The following is a 17,506-nucleotide window of genomic DNA, read 5'->3' as shown; positions in this document are numbered from 1 at the left end:
CTTTTAGAGGTACCTAAATGTTTGTATTAATCTTAATTGTTTTTTTGTTGTTTTTTTAAATCCTGAATATCATACCTATGTATAGTATATGTGTTCTACTGTTATTGTATTATTGCACTGTTTTTTTGCATTTTACTCCCAAAACACTTTATATTTTGTATATTTTGTATAATTCACGAATATTTAATACCCTTTAATACCTACAGAGAACTTATTCAGCACTTTGTGGACTGTGAACCACCTCCTGCTCAACGCCAGGAAGACCAAAGAGCTGGTGGTGGATTTCCGTAGGCAACCCTGCACACAGGTGAACATCCAGGGAACAGACATTGAGATGGTGAAATCTTACAAGTATCTGGGAGTTCAACTGAACAATAAACTTGACTGTACTGATCACACTGCAGAAACCCACATCACAGGTCAGAGCAGACTCCATCTGCTGAGGAAGCTCAGGTCCTTTGGAGTGCAGGGGGAACTCCTGGGGACTTTCTATGACTCTGTGGTGGCATCAGCCATTTTCTATGGCGTAGTCTGCTGGAGCAGCACCACACTGTCTATAATTACAGTTTATATTGTACATAATGTGTATATACATATATTTATTATATTGTTTATTTTTTTACCATTATTATTGTTATTGCTATATTGAACTGTCCTTTGGCTGCTGTGACGCACAAATGTCCCCGTTTGCGGGACTAAAAAAAGAATTCTGATTCTGATTATTGTCTTAAACTGGGCCCAGTGTGACCCTGACCTGGGGAACTCACTAGTTGTTACTGGTTTTTCTATTACTATTTCTAGTACTGTATTTTCATAGCAATCTATGGCACAACAATTTCCATCCAGATTATTACAGTTCTATCTTATCTTATCTTATCTTATCTATAATCTCTGTTTGTGTGTGTTGATGTAATGACAATATATACTACCCCCAATCTTGTCAGTGTGACTCCCAGGGCCAAAAAAGTATATAAAAAAACCCCAAAAAAACAAAAAGAAAAACTCCAAAATGTTAAACTGCATGACGATACACTGCAGTTAACAAAATGCACATGAACCAAAAACACAAAATACACAGAAAGTCACGAAAGCTTTTGCCACTCAAGTGGCACAATCTTGAAATCTAAGCGTTAATACATGTTCTGTTAATGGGTTGTTAATGAGAGAGAGAGTTATGGCCACATCATCAATCAACTGTTTTAATTTTATCCTTGCATACCCTTGTGATTTATCCATAGAACCATTATGCCTTTTTATTTCTATTATTTTTATTGGCTTAGTATACTAGAATGCATTGACAGTGTGCAGTATTGAGACATTTCAACACTACATTAAATTTCAAAACAAACTTGAGTGAGTAATATCACCTTGGAATATTTTTCCAGAAATTATCATTCTAAAAGCTGATCGGAACCACCTGTAAAAGAAAGCATATATGAAGGGATTCAGCATTGAATTTGACAATGTAAGCCAGTTAAGTGTTTCAATCACAGGAACGGGTGCGGTTTTATAAGCCAAAGGCTGAAAAACAATACAAAGAAAGTGAGGAATCATACATAAGAGAAAAACTCCCATAACTATAGCCAGAGTTTTGGTGGCCTTTCTCTCCATCTTACTGACAATAGCTCCAGACTTTGTGCTCTGACAGGTTGTGTTCTGGATGCTGTTCACCTGCGTCTGTGCAACCAGGAAAATCTTCAGATAGATGCAGAGCATTATGATTGCTGGGAGATAAAATGAGAAAACAGGTCCCATAGTGTTTGCCAATACAACATCAACTGAGCACATGTCTTCGCAAGTTCCGTGGCTGAATCCTGCAAATATAATTGCAATTCCAATTAAAACGGAAATACCCCAGCTCACCAGGATCATGATCACAGTAACATGGACACTTATTTTAGTTCTGTATGTCAGAGGCTGACACACTGCATAATATCTGTCTATGGAAATACAACATAAGTTAAGAATAGAAGATGTGCACAGTGATACATCAAAGCTGTCTCGTATTTTACATGATAAATCTTCATGATACAGACACAGGGTTATAGTGAATGCCATGCTGAAAGGAAAAACTACAACTCCAACGAGCAGGTCAGCCACTGCCAGAGACAGGATGAGGTAGTTAGTAGGGATGTGGAGCTGTTTAAAGTAAATAATGGAGATTATTACAAGAAGATTTCCACATATTGTGGCAACAGATAATGAGCCCAGGAAAATATACAATATTACACATATTATGGAAGGGTTACTTGTAAATACATAAGTTGTGTTAACTGATTCATAGCAGGGATGTATGCCATTGATAGTCAAATCCATGCTTCCCGATTTCTGCAATAATTACCTATGGTATCAAAAAAGACATAGTTCAGCATGTACAGTATGTAACAGCAATTTTCTCAGAAAAAAAACCTTTCCTTTAAGCTTTTTTCCTCGTCGAGTGACACCTCAATACAGTACATACAAGGGCAGTGTTGTATATCCTTAGCCACTAAGCCACTGTGAAGAGCCTCGTGACTTAATACAGTATTTATCAAGCCCCAGCCTATCACCTAAATTAAGACAAACTTTGGTACTCCAATCAGATGTAGGTAGCTACTTCCTGTTTGGAAGAGACACAAAGACAGAAATAATGAGTAATGGTATAGCAACCAGGGCCGGCTCTAGGCATAGGCGATATAGGCGGTCGCCTAGAGCGCCATCTGCTGGAGGGGCACCGCCAGTCACCCTCGAGGAAGAAAAAAAAAAAAACAATAATAATTTTCTATGCCCATTGGTGCCCTCCCTTCGTGTTTTGTCTTGAAAATAATAAATATTAACAAAATAAAGAAACAGATAAACAATTACATGCTTCTCACTTGTTGGGATGAGTCACGTGACATGTAGTCATTGGCTGCGCACCTCAGAGGGTCAGATAGGTGTCACGTCAAGTGACAGATAGGTTATGGTTTTATATTTTTATTTTATCAAAGCCCTCGGGTGCGCAATACCGAAAGAGAAGAAAAGAGGAGGAGAAGAAGAAGTCCCAATATAAAGGTAACATTACATTATGTCATCTTTTTCTAAATGCCGTTTTGTATGAAGACGTTTCATTTGTATTAGCTTGCTAGCTAGGTTGAAATAAAGCAACGCTGGCTTAGTACGCTAGACAATGACACTGATAGCTACTAAGAAGGATAAATGAATCATGAATCAAAGTAGAGGCCAACCCGTCTGGATGCGCCACCAGTGCAGGTTGTACTCTGTGTTGTTTATTGTGAAATAGTAGTGAATCTTTTATTATAAGGTAATTATAAATGTTATGTTGAACAAACCACTTATGCAAATAACTGCTGCAAGCTGCAACAGTTGTTTGTCCTATTCTGTCTGCTGTAGTTTTTTTTTGTTTGTACAGTAATAAGTGAATCTACTCTATATCTGTCTAGATGCGCTCAAAAAATGTTTCCAGATGCCCCTAACAGCTGAGAGGGGCCTTCTGATGCAACATCCACACCACTCTCTGAACCATGTAAGTTTAGCCAATTGTTTGTGGTTTCTTATGCACTGCTATGTTGTTGTTGTTGTTGTTATGATTATTATTATCATTATTATTGTTGTTGTTGTTGTTGTGGTGGTGACTGTGTGTGGAGTGTGTGGTGAAATGGTGGCTCGGGTTCAAAATGGCCGCTTTGCATGGTGTAGACAAAGGAAACTACAAACAAAATGGCTAATGAGGGATGGACTCCTATGGTCCATGATGGCAGCTGACCACATTTCTTTGAAAGGAGAGAGAAACAAAGAAACAATGCTGTGCCTGGTGGTGGCTAATGGCTAGTTGCATGCAATACCCTGAGTCTGTCTGAAGCATAACTTAAATACCATACGCTTAGCTGTGTGGCAGAGCCAACTACCACTAACCATGAAAGTGAAAAACAAACCGCCGCACGTGTATCTCTGTGAGCGTCTCCTGAGTTTTCAGTCTGCATTATGAGCTAATTCTCCTGACCTTTGAAACTTTTTTTGTTTTGACTCACTTCATCCTCACTCGTTAATCATTTGAATCAGTCTTTTTTCATACTTCTACTTCAATTAAGGAACTTTTTAGGCCAATCTGTTCACCTCATCCTCTACAATGGCCTCTAACGAAGCTCTTTTTGAGGCCATGCAGCATATGAAATCAGAACTGTGCTCTCACATTGATTTGAAAATGGATCGGCTACAAACGAGTATTAATTCATTGCAATCATCGCTGACTACCCTTGATGATCATATGACTCTGATTGAACAAAGAGTCAGTGGAAACGAGGACACGATAAGCGATATGGAAAAGCGAGTCAAAGACCTGGAGAAACAAAATAATTACCTGACAGACAAAGTCGAGGATCTCGAGAACCACAGTCGCTCCTCAAATCTGCGGTTCCTGAATGTCCCTGAGAGTGCCGAGGGCCGTGATATGCTTGGCTTCATCCAGCAACTTATTCCACAACTCCTTGGCAAGATGAACTTTCCATCGACACCCCTCATTGAACGGGCTCATCGGACTGGCACCACACACAGGGAGGGTATCCGGGTCTCCGGTCCACGGCCAATACTGGCAAAACTTCTTAACTTCCAGGATAAACTGAAGATACTCCGACTTGCTCGAGAGAAAGGGGATCTCTCATTCCAAGGCTCAAGGGTGTACATCTACCCAGACTTCAGTGCTGGAGTACTAGAGAAGCGCCGGCATTTTGACCCAGTCAAGAAAAGCTCCATGAGTTGGATATAAAATACTCACTACAATATCCCGCCTTGCTGAGAGTTATCCACGAGGGAACATCCAAACTGTATCGTACTCCTACGGAGGCTGAGGCTTTCCTTAGTAAAGTCAAAGTCTGTGATACCACCATGAGCTCCGCAACTTTTTCCCCAGCCTGATGCTTCATTCTATGTGGGTAATGTTGGTGTTTTCTTTTTTTTCTTCTTCTCATAACCCTCACCAGTTTCTCTCCTTCATTCGCAGAGTTAAGTATAATTTTGAGCTGTTTGGACTAATCTTATGCGGATTTATTAACTTTTTCATGACACTAACTGTTGAACAGTAAGGCAGCAGCTCTGTTTGCCGTTAACCGCTGTGTAACTGTCGCAAAGCGGAATCCGCAATCAACCGCAATCTGTCGTAAAGACTATACTCTCATTGAGGGACACTTTCTGTTCAAGTATTGACTTTTTGGTTCCCCTTTCGTGAAGTCTTAATCGGGACTTATAAATGACTGTCTTATTCCTACTTATTTATTTATTATTATTACTTTTTTTCTCCTTCTTTTTATATATATTTTCTCACAACCCTGATTGTGCAGAGCGTGACAGGCTTATTTAAGCTGATGTCTCACCTGGGAGACTCCTTATTAATCATCCCTTATTAATCTTTACCTTTGTTTCTCCCACATTAGTCCAAACTCCTTTTTACTCGCTCTTTATCCTCTCTTTCTTTTTTCCTATTCCCTTGTTTAATTGTCTGCTTAGCAGGATCCCTAGCAGCTGGGACTTAACTGACAGTTTTTAGTGGGCTGTGCTACGCAAAGCCCACTATGGACACCTCTATAGCAAAGCTATAGGTGTCCATAGTGGGCTGTGCTTCGCACAGCCCACTATGGACATCACTATTGTTCTTCACCGGGCCTCTTTTTTATTATTCCCCCTCCTCAGTTTTTGGCGCGTAACTTGCCCCCGCACCGTTGAGCGCACACAAACAAAAAATACATCAAAACGTGCGCCTCGATCAGGCGAGGTGTGCTATCATTCAGATTGTCCAAACAAGATTTTTTCGCGTCGTAAGACGCGAAAAACTGCGACAAATTTCCCATAAGGAATGAATGGGACGAGGTCAAAAAAATCGCAAATCTGCGACGTTTTTCAAACATCTCCTGCTCTGGCCTACGTTCACCTAGAAACACCATTCAAACTTTAAAATGTAGGCACGGGTCTTGTCTATTTAAGTCGTATTTGAACTTTTTTCCCACAATGTTTCGTTTTTGAACAGTGACCCTTTAATGATGCTGAGTGAATTTTGAAGAATTTTGAAAATTTTAGTTTTTTCAATGATTGTGTATTGCGGAATGTTCGCGCAGAGCCAACTGCCAGAGTGTGGCAGACTCAAAAAAACTCTCAGAAATTCTCTCTTTCTCTGACGACCGCAGCCACAAATTACACAGTAGAAATGTGATTTTTTGATAGACTTGTAGCCACACTTGTCTTCTTTCTCCCAATGTGTCTAATTTATCAGTAGGATTTACGGTTTTTGATTTATCGGCCCCTAACCGACAAGAGTAGCTCTCAACTGCTCCATTTACTCCAATGTTAATCGGGAGGAGGATTTTTCAGGATTTTCCAAACTGCACCTGTTTTTAACTCGCTCCTATTACCACATTTTAGAAGCTAGGACCACAAAAAATTATGGCTGTGTTCTTTAAGGCCTTTCTGGCTTGATGGTGAAGAAATTTTGCCCATATCATGTTTGGTTTTGAAGATATAGCAGTAGTTTGAGGTCCTACTTCTGAGCCAGAAATCACTCTCAGATCAGCTGTCACAGACACCAGCTGTGGTTACAGGCCATTACTAGGGGTCAACCATCACCGCGGCAACCGAGATCAACTGGGCCAACAGAGACACACAATTCATATTCATCCTGTCTAACTTTCGGCGCTTAACTCGTGCCGCACCGTTGAGCGCACACAAACAAAAAATATATCAACACGTGCGGCTCGATCGGACGAGGTGTGCTATTACTTTTTTTCTCCAGAATATTAATTTTTCGCGTCGTGAGACGCGAAAAACTTTTCCATAAGCAATGAATGGGATGAGGTCAAAAAACTTGCAAATCTGCCACTTTTTCAAACATCTCCTGCTCTGGCCTACGTTCACCTACAAACACCGTTCAAACTTTAAAATGTAGGCACGGGTCTTGTCTATTTGAGTTGTATTTGAACTTTTTTCCTACGATGTTTTGTTTTTGAACCCTGACCCTTTAATGATGGTGAGTGATTTTGGAAACATTCAGGATTTTCAATGATTGTGTATGGCAGAATGTTGATGCAGCAGGCTGCAGGAGCCAAATGACAGAGTGGTAGAGACTCAAAAAAACTCTCAGAAATTCTCTCTTTCTGTGACGACCCCAGCCACAAATTACACAGTAGAAATGTGATTTTTCACAGAGGTTGTAGCCACACTTGTCTTCTTTCTCCCAATGTGTCTAATTTATCAGTAGGATTTACGTTTTTTGATTTATCTGCCCCTAACCGACAAGAGCAGCTCTCAACTGCTCCATTCACTTCAATGTAAATCGCAGGCAGGCAGGCAGGCAGACAACAGACACACACAAACGCACACACGCACGGGGCAAAACACAGCACAGCCCACTCTCGCGATTTCCCAACGGGGAATTGTCTAGTTATTCTTCCTCCCTGTTTTTCGGCGCGTAACTTGCCCCGCAGCTTTGAGCGCACACAAACAAAAAATACATCAAAATGTGCGGCTCGGCCGGGTTCCTTATGCTATCATTCAGTTTTTCCAAACAAGATTTTTTCGCGTCGTAAGACGCGAAAAACTGCGACAAATTTCCCATAAGGAATGAATGGGACGAGGTCAAAAAAATCGCAAATCTGCGACGTTTTTCAAACATCTCCTGCCCTGGCCTACGTTTACCTAGAAACACCATTCAAACTTTAAAATGTAGGCACGGGTCTTGTCTAATTAAGTCGTATTTGAACTTTTTTCCTACGATGTTTCGTTTTTGAACAGTGACGCTTTAAAGATGGTGAGTGAATTTTGAAGAATTTTGAAAATTTTAGATTTTTCAATGATTGTGTATTGCGGAATGTTCGTGCAGAGCCAACTGCCAGAGTGGGAGAGACTCAAAAAAAACTCTCAGAAATTCTCTCTTTCTCTGACGACTCCAGCCACAAATTACACAGTAGAAATGTGATTTTTTCATAGAGTTGTAGCCACACTTGTCTTCTTTATCCCAATGTGTCTAGTTTATCAGTAGGATTTACGGTTTTTGATTTATCTGCCCCTAACCGACAAGAGTAGCTCTCAACTGCTCCATTTACTCCAATGTTAATCGGGAGGAGGATTTATCAGGATTTTCCAAACTGCACCTGTTTTTAACTCGCTCCTATTACCACATTTTAGAAGCTAGGACCACAAAAAATTATGGCTGTGTTCTTTAAGGCCTTTCTGGCTTGATGGTGGAGAAATTTTGCCCATATCATGTTTGGTTTTGAAGATATAGCAGTAGTTTGAAGTCCTGCTTCTGAGCCAAAAGTCACTCTCAGATCAGCTCTGTCACAGACAGCAGCTGTGGTCACAGGCCGTTGCTAGGGAGTTCCGACAACCATTGCCGTAGCAACCGAGATCAACTGGGCCAGCAGAGACACACAATTCATATTCACCCTGTCTAACTTTCGGCGCTTAACTCGTCCCGCACCGTTGAGCGCACACAAACAAAAAATATATCAGCACGTGCGGCTCGATCTGACTCGGTATGCTATTACTTATTTTCTCCAGAATATTTATTTTCACGTCGTGAGACGTGAAAATTAACTTTTCCATAAGCAATGAATGGGATGAGGGCAAAAAACTTGCAAATCTGCCACTTTTTCAAACATCTCCTGCTCTGGCCTACGTTCACCTACAAACACCGTTCAAACTTTAAAATGTAGGCACGGGTCTTGTCTATTTGAGTTGTATTTGAACTTTTTTCCTACGATGTTTTGTTTTTGAACCCTGACCCTTTAATGATGGTGAGTGATTTTGGAAACATTCAGGATTTTCAATGATTGTGTATGGCAGAATGTTGATGCAGCAGGCTGCAGGAGCCAAATGACAGAGTGGTAGAGACTCAAAAAAACTCTCAGAAATTCTCTCTTTCTGTGACGACCCCAGCCACAAATTACACAGTAGAAATGTGATTTTTCACAGAGTAGTAGCCACTCTTGTCTTCTTTCTCCCAATGTGTCTCCTTTATCAGTAGGATTTACGTTTTTTGATTTATTTGCCTCTAACCGACAAGAGTAGCTGTCAACTGCTCCATTCACTCCAATGTAAATCACACACACGCAGGTAGGCAGGCAGGCAGGCAGGCAGGCAGGCAGGCAAACAGTCAGGCAGGCAGGCAGGCAGGCAGGCAGACAGACAGACAGGCAGGCAGGCAGGCAGACAGGCAGACAGGCAGGCAGGCAGACAACACAAACACACACAGAGACAGACACACACAGACATGCAGCGCAGCACAGCCCACTCTCGCGATTTCCCAACGGGGAATTGTCTAGTTTTTTCTACTCTTTTCTCTTTGTTTCTTCTCTCCATCCTACATCTCCTATTTTTGTAAGGTCAGCTCATTATGATGGGAAATACATTATTTTGTAGCATCTCTCTTGCTTTCTCCTGAAAAACCTTATTAATAATACAATCTGTCTGTCCCATCATAAAATCTGCAGACTGAACTCTGTTTTGTTGTTGTCTTTGTTCAGCTCCTGTATGTGTGCGTGTGTGTGTGAGGTTGTATACCTGTGTGGCATGTGTATGTGGACTTGTGTTTGTATGTGTTTGTGTGCTACTCTCCAGCTGCTGGCCCCCACCACTGCCCCCTGTTATTGACACATTTTGTACAATCTGTGATGCTGCTTACAAGTTTTGGTACTTATGTATATCTCTGCTGGCACAATAGTGGATACTTATTTGTCTCAAATGAATAATGAACTTAGTTAAAGGTTTGCAAGTCGTTCACCTGAATATAAGAAGTTTGCTACCTAAAATTGACCTTTTAAGAGTCTGGCTTACTTACAACAAACCTCATGTAATCACTCTCTCAGAAACCTGGTTGAACAGTAATATTCCTGACAATGATGTCAAACTTGACAACTATGTCCTATACAGAAGTGATAGGGGCTCTAGAGGAGGGGGACTTCTGACCTATATCTCTTCCAAGTCTGAATTCAGAACTAGTCATACCAACTGAGAATCCTTTGTATTTTGAATGTCTCTTTGTTAGGATAATTTTTCACAAGAACAAAAGATTAATTATTGGAAATATCTATAGACCTCCTAAATCTCCTACGGAATCTACAAATCGTATGTTATCTACCATTAACTCCTTAGACCACTCAGGTGAGAAAATTCTCTTAGGGGATTTTAATTCTAACTGGCTAGACCGGTCCTCTCTCAATGATCGCAATCTTCTCAATAGTATAAACCTCACATAACTTATAACTGAACCCACCAGGGTGTGCTCTAGCTCAGCTTCCCTGCTTGATTGGATACTAGTCACCCATCCTGATAGAATTATTCAATCTGGTGTATTATCGGATTCTTTTAGTGACCACTCCATTGTCTTTTGTGTTTGGAAGATTAGAATGCCTCATCTTCCTCCTAAATTTATTAAAGTAAGGAAAGCTAATAACATTAATCCTGATCTCTTTAACCAGGACATTTTAAACATAAACTGGGAGAGGTTTCAGTTAATACCAAATGTTGGATGCATGGCATTTCTTCTACACCGAGTTTTTCGAGATCATAAACAAACACGCACCCTGGTCAACAATCAGAGTTAAGGGTAGACATTTACCATGGATTAAAGGAGAACTTATTAATTTATTCAAACAAAGAGACAAGGCTTGGAAAAAATATAGAGCAACTAAGGATGTCTCTGATTGGAATGCTTATAAAGATTTGAGGAATAAATGTACAACCAAAACAAGAAATGCTAAAGCCAATTACTATAAAGACTTCCTAGCAACCAATTTTAAGAATCCCAAACAGTTCTGGAAGATAATCAATAGTGTAACTAATAAATCTACAAAAAACTTCACTACTCATATTAAAATGAATGATGAAATTATTAATGATTCAATACTAATTGCAGAAGCCTTTAGTCAGCACTTCTCAGTAATTGGCAATTCTCTGTCCAGTAATCAATGCTCTGACCTCACCCTGATTAATGAAAGGTGCAGAAGCTCCTTCTCCTTCAGAACTATCACCTCAACTGAGGTTCAACGGGTCATTGACGGCTTGAGCTCTGGGAGCAGTTGTGGTCCAGATGGGCTGGAGATTAAATTCTTTAAATTGGCTTCTCACGTCTTATCATTTCCTCTGTCTGATCTATTTAATCTATCTCTGACTAACTGTGAAACTCCCTCATCTTGGAAATGTGCCAGAATGACCCCTCTACATAAAGGTGGTGACCCCCAAGATATTAACAACTATAGACCCATCTCAATCATCAATAGTATTGCAAAAATATTTGAAAAACGTATTTTTAACCAATTATCCAACTATCTTAATGATTACAATATTTTATCTCCACACCAATCTGGCTTTCGACCCAACTTCTCGACGACCACTGCTTTCACAAAATTCACCAATGACATACTATCCTCCTTTGACAATAATATGCCTACTGGTGCCATATTCATTGATCTATCAAAAGCTTTCGATATGGTTGATCACTACCTCTTCCTGGACAAGCTATATGCTATTGGTCTCTCATCAGAATCAGTTTTATTTTTTAATTCTTTTCTTCACAGTAGAAGCCAGTGTGTCTCTTTTCAGAGCACTCAGTCTGACTTTAAATCAATAACAAAAAATGTGCCTCAAGGCTCATCTTTGGGTCCTCTTTTATTTTCTATTTTTGTCAATGATCTTCCACAAATCTGCTCCGACTGTCAAATTCATCTTTATGTTGATGATACAACAAGCTTCTCCTTAATAAGAAAAAATCACATAGCATGTTTTTCAGCACTAGATCTGATTTACTACCCAAAGACTGGTCCTTAAATTTTCTTGATGGTGCACCACTAGAAAATGCAGTTGAATTTAAATACTTGGGCCTCTTGCTTGACTCTCAGTTATCCTTCAAGCCACACATTGACTCAACTACAAAGAAAATGTACTGTCGCTTGAAATTACTGTATCGTTCCATTGATTGTTTCACATTACAGGCCTGGAAAATAATCAGAACACAATTAATATTCCCTATTCTTGACTATGCAGACATTATACTCCCTCATCTTGGAAATGTGCCAGAGTGACCCCTCTACATAAAGGTGGTGACCCCCAAGATATTAACAACTATAGACCCATCTCAATCATCAATAGTATTGCAAAAATATTTGAAAAACGTATTTTTAACCAATTATCCAACTATCTCAATGATTACAATATTTTATCTCCACACCAATCTGGCTTTCGACCCAACTTCTCGACGACCACTGCTCTCACAAAATTCACCAATGACATACTATCCTCCTTTGACAATAATATGCCTACTGGTGCCATATTCATTGATCTATCAAAAGCTTTCGATATGGTTGATCACTACCTCTTCCTGGACAAGCTATATGCTATTGGTCTCTCATCAGAATCAGTTTTATTTTTTAATTCTTTTCTTCACAGTAGAAGCCAGTGTGTCTCTTTTCAGAGCACTCAGTCTGACTTTAAATCAATAACAAAAAATGTGCCTCAAGGCTCATCTTTGGGTCCTCTTTTATTTTCTATTTTTGTCAATGATCTTCCACAAATCTGCTCCGACTGTCAAATTCATCTTTATGTTGATGATACAACAAGCTTCTCCTTAATAAGAAAAAATCACATAGCATGTTTTTCAGCACTAGATCTGATTTACTACCCAAAGACTGGTCCTTAAATTTTCTTGATGGTGCACCACTAGAAAATGCAGTTGAATTTAAATACTTGGGCCTCTTGCTTGACTCTCAGTTATCCTTCAAGCCACACATTGACTCAACTACAAAGAAAATGTACTGTCGCTTGAAATTACTGTATCGTTCCATTGATTGTTTCACATTACAGGCCTGGAAAATAATCAGAACACAATTAATATTCCCTATTCTTGACTATGCAGACATTATACTCCCTCATCTTGGAAATGTGCCAGAGTGACCCCTCTACATAAAGGTGGTGACCCCCAAGATATTAACAACTATAGACCCATCTCAATCATCAATAGTATTGCAAAAATATTTGAAAAACGTATTTTTAACCAATTATCCAACTATCTCAATGATTACAATATTTTATCTCCACACCAATCTGGCTTTCGACCCAACTTCTCGACGACCACTGCTCTCACAAAATTCACCAATGACATACTATCCTCCTTTGACAATAATATGCCTACTGGTGCCATATTCATTGATCTATCAAAAGCTTTCGATATGGTTGATCACTACCTCTTCCTGGACAAGCTATATGCTATTGGTCTCTCATCAGAATCAGTTTTATTTTTTAATTCTTTTCTTCACAGTAGAAGCCAGTGTGTCTCTTTTCAGAGCACTCAGTCTGACTTTAAATCAATAACAAAAAATGTGCCTCAAGGCTCATCTTTGGGTCCTCTTTTATTTTCTATTTTTGTCAATGATCTTCCACAAATCTGCTCCGACTGTCAAATTCATCTTTATGTTGATGATACAACAAGCTTCTCCTTAATAAGAAAAAATCACATAGCATGTTTTTCAGCACTAGATCTGATTTACTACCCAAAGACTGGTCCTTAAATTTTCTTGATGGTGCACCACTAGAAAATGCAGTTGAATTTAAATACTTGGGCCTCTTGCTTGACTCTCAGTTATCCTTCAAGCCACACATTGACTCAACTACAAAGAAAATGTACTGTCGCTTGAAATTACTGTATCGTTCCATTGATTGTTTCACATTACAGGCCTGGAAAATAATCAGAACACAATTAATATTCCCTATTCTTGACTATGCAGACATTATATACCAGAACACCACAGAAGAAAATCTTCGTCCTCTCACCGTGCTTTATAACAGCCTCTGCAGATTTGTTCTGAGATGTCCCTACAGAACTCATCACTGTAATCTTTATGAATCTCTGAATTGGTTAACCCCAAAAGCCAGAAGATTTTTTCACTGGTCACTATTCATTTTTAAATGCATTCACTTTAATCTTCCTTCATACTTAAAACAATTTCTAATTCCTAACAGTATACAATACAACCTAAGACATACTGATCACCTCTTTTTCCGCACTCCTAGAATATTTAAAGAATTTGGTGGCCATTCATTCCAGTTCAAAGCTCCGTCTGATTGGAATAATCTCCCATGCAAGCTTAGGTCTACTACTTCTTTTCATGGTTTCAAAGCATCACTTCTAACCCATTTGCAAACTCCTTGTTCTTGTTTCTGATTTTGTTTGTTCTTGTTTTTATTTATTTTCTTTTTTCTTTTCTTTTATTCTCATTTCTCATTCATTTTCTCATTTATATTATTGTTGTATCTTATATATTTATCATATAAACTGATATTCCTGTAACTTTCTTTTCCCCACTTGTAAGCACGGATACTACTAAATTGATTACTGAACTGAGATTTGGCTGTCAGTGGATTAGCTGGGGTTTGGAGAGCCTTGTCTGTGTCTGTGTAAGTGTGTGTGTGTGTGTGCATGTATAAGTCCTGTAATGTGTTTCATTGTTTTTTTTTTTGTTTGCTTTGGCTTTGTACTATATGTATCATTTTGTGGAAGGACCCCCTCGAAAATGAGATGATTCATCTCAAGGGGCTATCCTGAATAAATAAATTCATATAAATTCAAATTCAAACTACCACTAACCTGATGAGACAGTGATTACATTAACACTTGAACAGTGAACAAACCACACAGATTCCGCACATGTAGATTACATTAAACAGAGTTAAACAATCCTATACTTAGTCTTGCTAATATATGCTCTATAGGCCTACTATCTAGGCCCAGTTCATATTTAAAGGTGCTGGCAGTTCCTCAGCTGATGCTGGTCTGTCAGACACACTTACCAATAACAGCTTAAAGCTGGGTCTCACCTAGGTGTCAACACCTGGGGAATTATGGGGGACTGAGTTCAGTTCACAGTCCAGTTTAAATTCCACAATGAACAAATTCATCGGTGGATCTCAACATACTGATAAAACTATTAGCGAGCTAGTCGCAAAAGAATGGCAGAGAAAGTGCAGCAAAAATTTCCAACTAACATACTAGCTTGACAGCATTGAGTAATAACAATAGTCATGTACATTGTTTACGTTCATTATGACTATGTTATTATTTTGATATGTTGTCTAACATATGAGTTAGACATAAGGTAGTTGCATATGGTTAGCAATGATAAAGATGTGCTGCGCTCATTATTATTATTATGACCAGATGGTTTGTAGCAACAGCTCTGACAGACTTCTCCAAGTCCACAAAAATCATGTTGACTAGATGGCCAAACACCCATGAATCCTACAATAACTGTTGTGTTAAATCCAAATTGAGCACATTCACACACATTCTGCACTCCAGACCAGGTAGAGGGCAACCACTTGCAAAAGAGTTAGTGGAACCAAAACGCTCAGCACTCGTTTCTAGGGGGACCATATTCACCTGCACACCATTTCTAAAGCATGGCATAGATTGTTTGGAGTGTGCTCAGTCACCCCTTTCACCTGCTCATGGACACAAGACACGAACACAGCTCCTGATCATTCAGAAGACGCAACTGGTAGGAAAACTACAAACAACAACTTTGATATTGGATGATTGTATGCTCTCCACGCCTTTCTTTTGTTGAGTTAGAGTAACATGCAATTTGAGTTGGATATGTTACTTTAAGTATATATATATATATATATATATATATATATATATATATATATATATATATATATATATATTGTTACTTTAATAACTGGTTTTGAGATCCTAAGTTAATTTGAATTACTTTGATATTCAAGTAAACATTAACATTTGTTTTTAGAACAACTTTAAGGGAAAGTATTCATTGGTGTTTATGTACTTTATTTGAAACTAATGCATGTCTTTTTCTGTTTATCTTGAAGGTTATCAACCTGTTTAAACCCATAACCATCTTCGAGAAAATAAAACAAAGAATAAGAAGAATCGAGTTGTCCTTTGCATCCTTCAAGAATTGATTAAGCAGTTTTTCAAGTTTGGGCAGAGTTGTGGTCACAAAAACACACAGAACTTGACAGTTGATAACCAGCGTGGCAGTGAAGACAAGGATCAAAGGCCTGAAGTCAAGCTGTCAACGCAAAGGGAAGAAGAATTGACTGGAAACTCCACCATGGCGAAGGAAACTCTTGGGAAAACAGTCAAGCAACTGAAGCAAGAGAGGACCTTAGCTAAAACTGCCTTCACCAAGCAAGCAAACTACCTGAGCAGAGGCGCTGGTAGCATGGTCAAGCATGAACTACAGGAGGAGTTTGGCAGGTTCTGTTCCCTGGTAAGGCACGTCAGCAATGCAAATGATGACTACAGGGCTGGCCTACTGGCAGACATTGAAGCTGGAACCGATGAGGATGAAGAAGTCAAGCTCGACGAGCACAAGCACGCTGAGCTTGAAAAGACAATGGCAGAGTGTGACACGACACTAGATGAAATCCGAAAAGGAGTCCAGTCCAACCTCTGGCCAAGATATGGTGAAGATGAGGTAAACTCTGCAATCCAAGAAGCAGGAGAAGCCTGTGACAGAGCTCATGCAAGCCCCATCACTGCTGTTAATAGAGACGGCTATGAACTGCAGCTGGAAGGAGCAAAGAGGCTTATCCATGATGCAATTGCAAGCCTGAAAGACTGGGAAAAATGCATCCCACATGATCAGACAGCACACCTGGAAGGACCTGAGAGCATTCGGCAACAAGCTCGAAGCCAGAAGGGCAGAATTCCTCACCGCACAAAGAATTGCAGAGGAGGAAAGAAGAGGAGGAGAGCCTCAACGTATGGCAGTTCCACAACCAGTGGTGAGAATAAAGCCAACCAGTCCTCCTAAATTCACTGGGTTCAAGAGGAATTTTCATAGATGGAGGAAAGACTGGGAAAGCCTGCAAAGGCAGGGAGAGCCGACTGGCTCAGTGGAAGTAAAGAAGTTCCAACTCCTTGACAGTGTGGATGAGAGAATATGCAGAGACATGCGTCTGTCAACATACAACAGTGCTGAAGACATATTTAGAGTACTTCAAAACAGGTATGGAAACAAGCCAACAATTGGCTTGGAAGTAATTGAGTACCAGGAGAGGATCCCCCCTTTAAAGTCACACCAGCCAAGGAAGGTAATTGACCTAATTCAAGCTGTAGAAAAGGCCCTGGATGACCTCACCGAGCTTGAAAGCACTGGAGCCATCAAGAATCCCCTGGCGATCAGATCCATAGAGAGCAAACTGCCAGACAATATGAAGAGAGACTGGCTCACATTCATGGTCAATCCAAGAAACGGAGTCACACCTGACAATCACTTTCACAGCCTTCTTACATTCTTAAAGACTCAGGAGGACATTCTAGAGAAACTAGACCAACTGGGTGTAAGTGAAAAATCTGAAAAGAAGCCTACTTACCTGGAGAAGAAGAATGCCTCCACAAAGTCCACAAGGAAAGGAGGATGTGTTGTCTGTGGAGATGAAAGGCACCATGATAAGATCATCTTTTGCAAGCGGTTCAAAGAACTAAAGCCTGGTGAGAAGCTAAATGCTGTTGAAAAGC

At 39.7% G+C, this 17,506-nt stretch overlaps 1 protein-coding gene across 1 annotated transcript; it reads right to left on the bottom strand.

Annotated features, from left to right (window-relative positions):
- Window positions 1-1,338: 1,338 nt before the first annotated feature.
- On the bottom strand, window positions 1,339-2,316 carry LOC141018396 (trace amine-associated receptor 1-like). Its single transcript, XM_073493355.1, has one exon. The coding sequence runs from the start codon at window positions 2,314-2,316 to the stop codon at window positions 1,339-1,341; it is 978 nt and encodes a 325-aa protein (XP_073349456.1).
- Window positions 2,317-17,506: the final 15,190 nt, after the last annotated feature.

The sequence above is a fragment of the Pagrus major genome, chromosome 22 (genome assembly GCF_040436345.1).
Source record: "Pagrus major chromosome 22, Pma_NU_1.0".
NCBI classification, from domain to species: Eukaryota; Metazoa; Chordata; class Actinopteri; order Spariformes; family Sparidae; genus Pagrus; species Pagrus major.
This window is presented reverse-complemented; position numbering and strand designations above follow the sequence as displayed.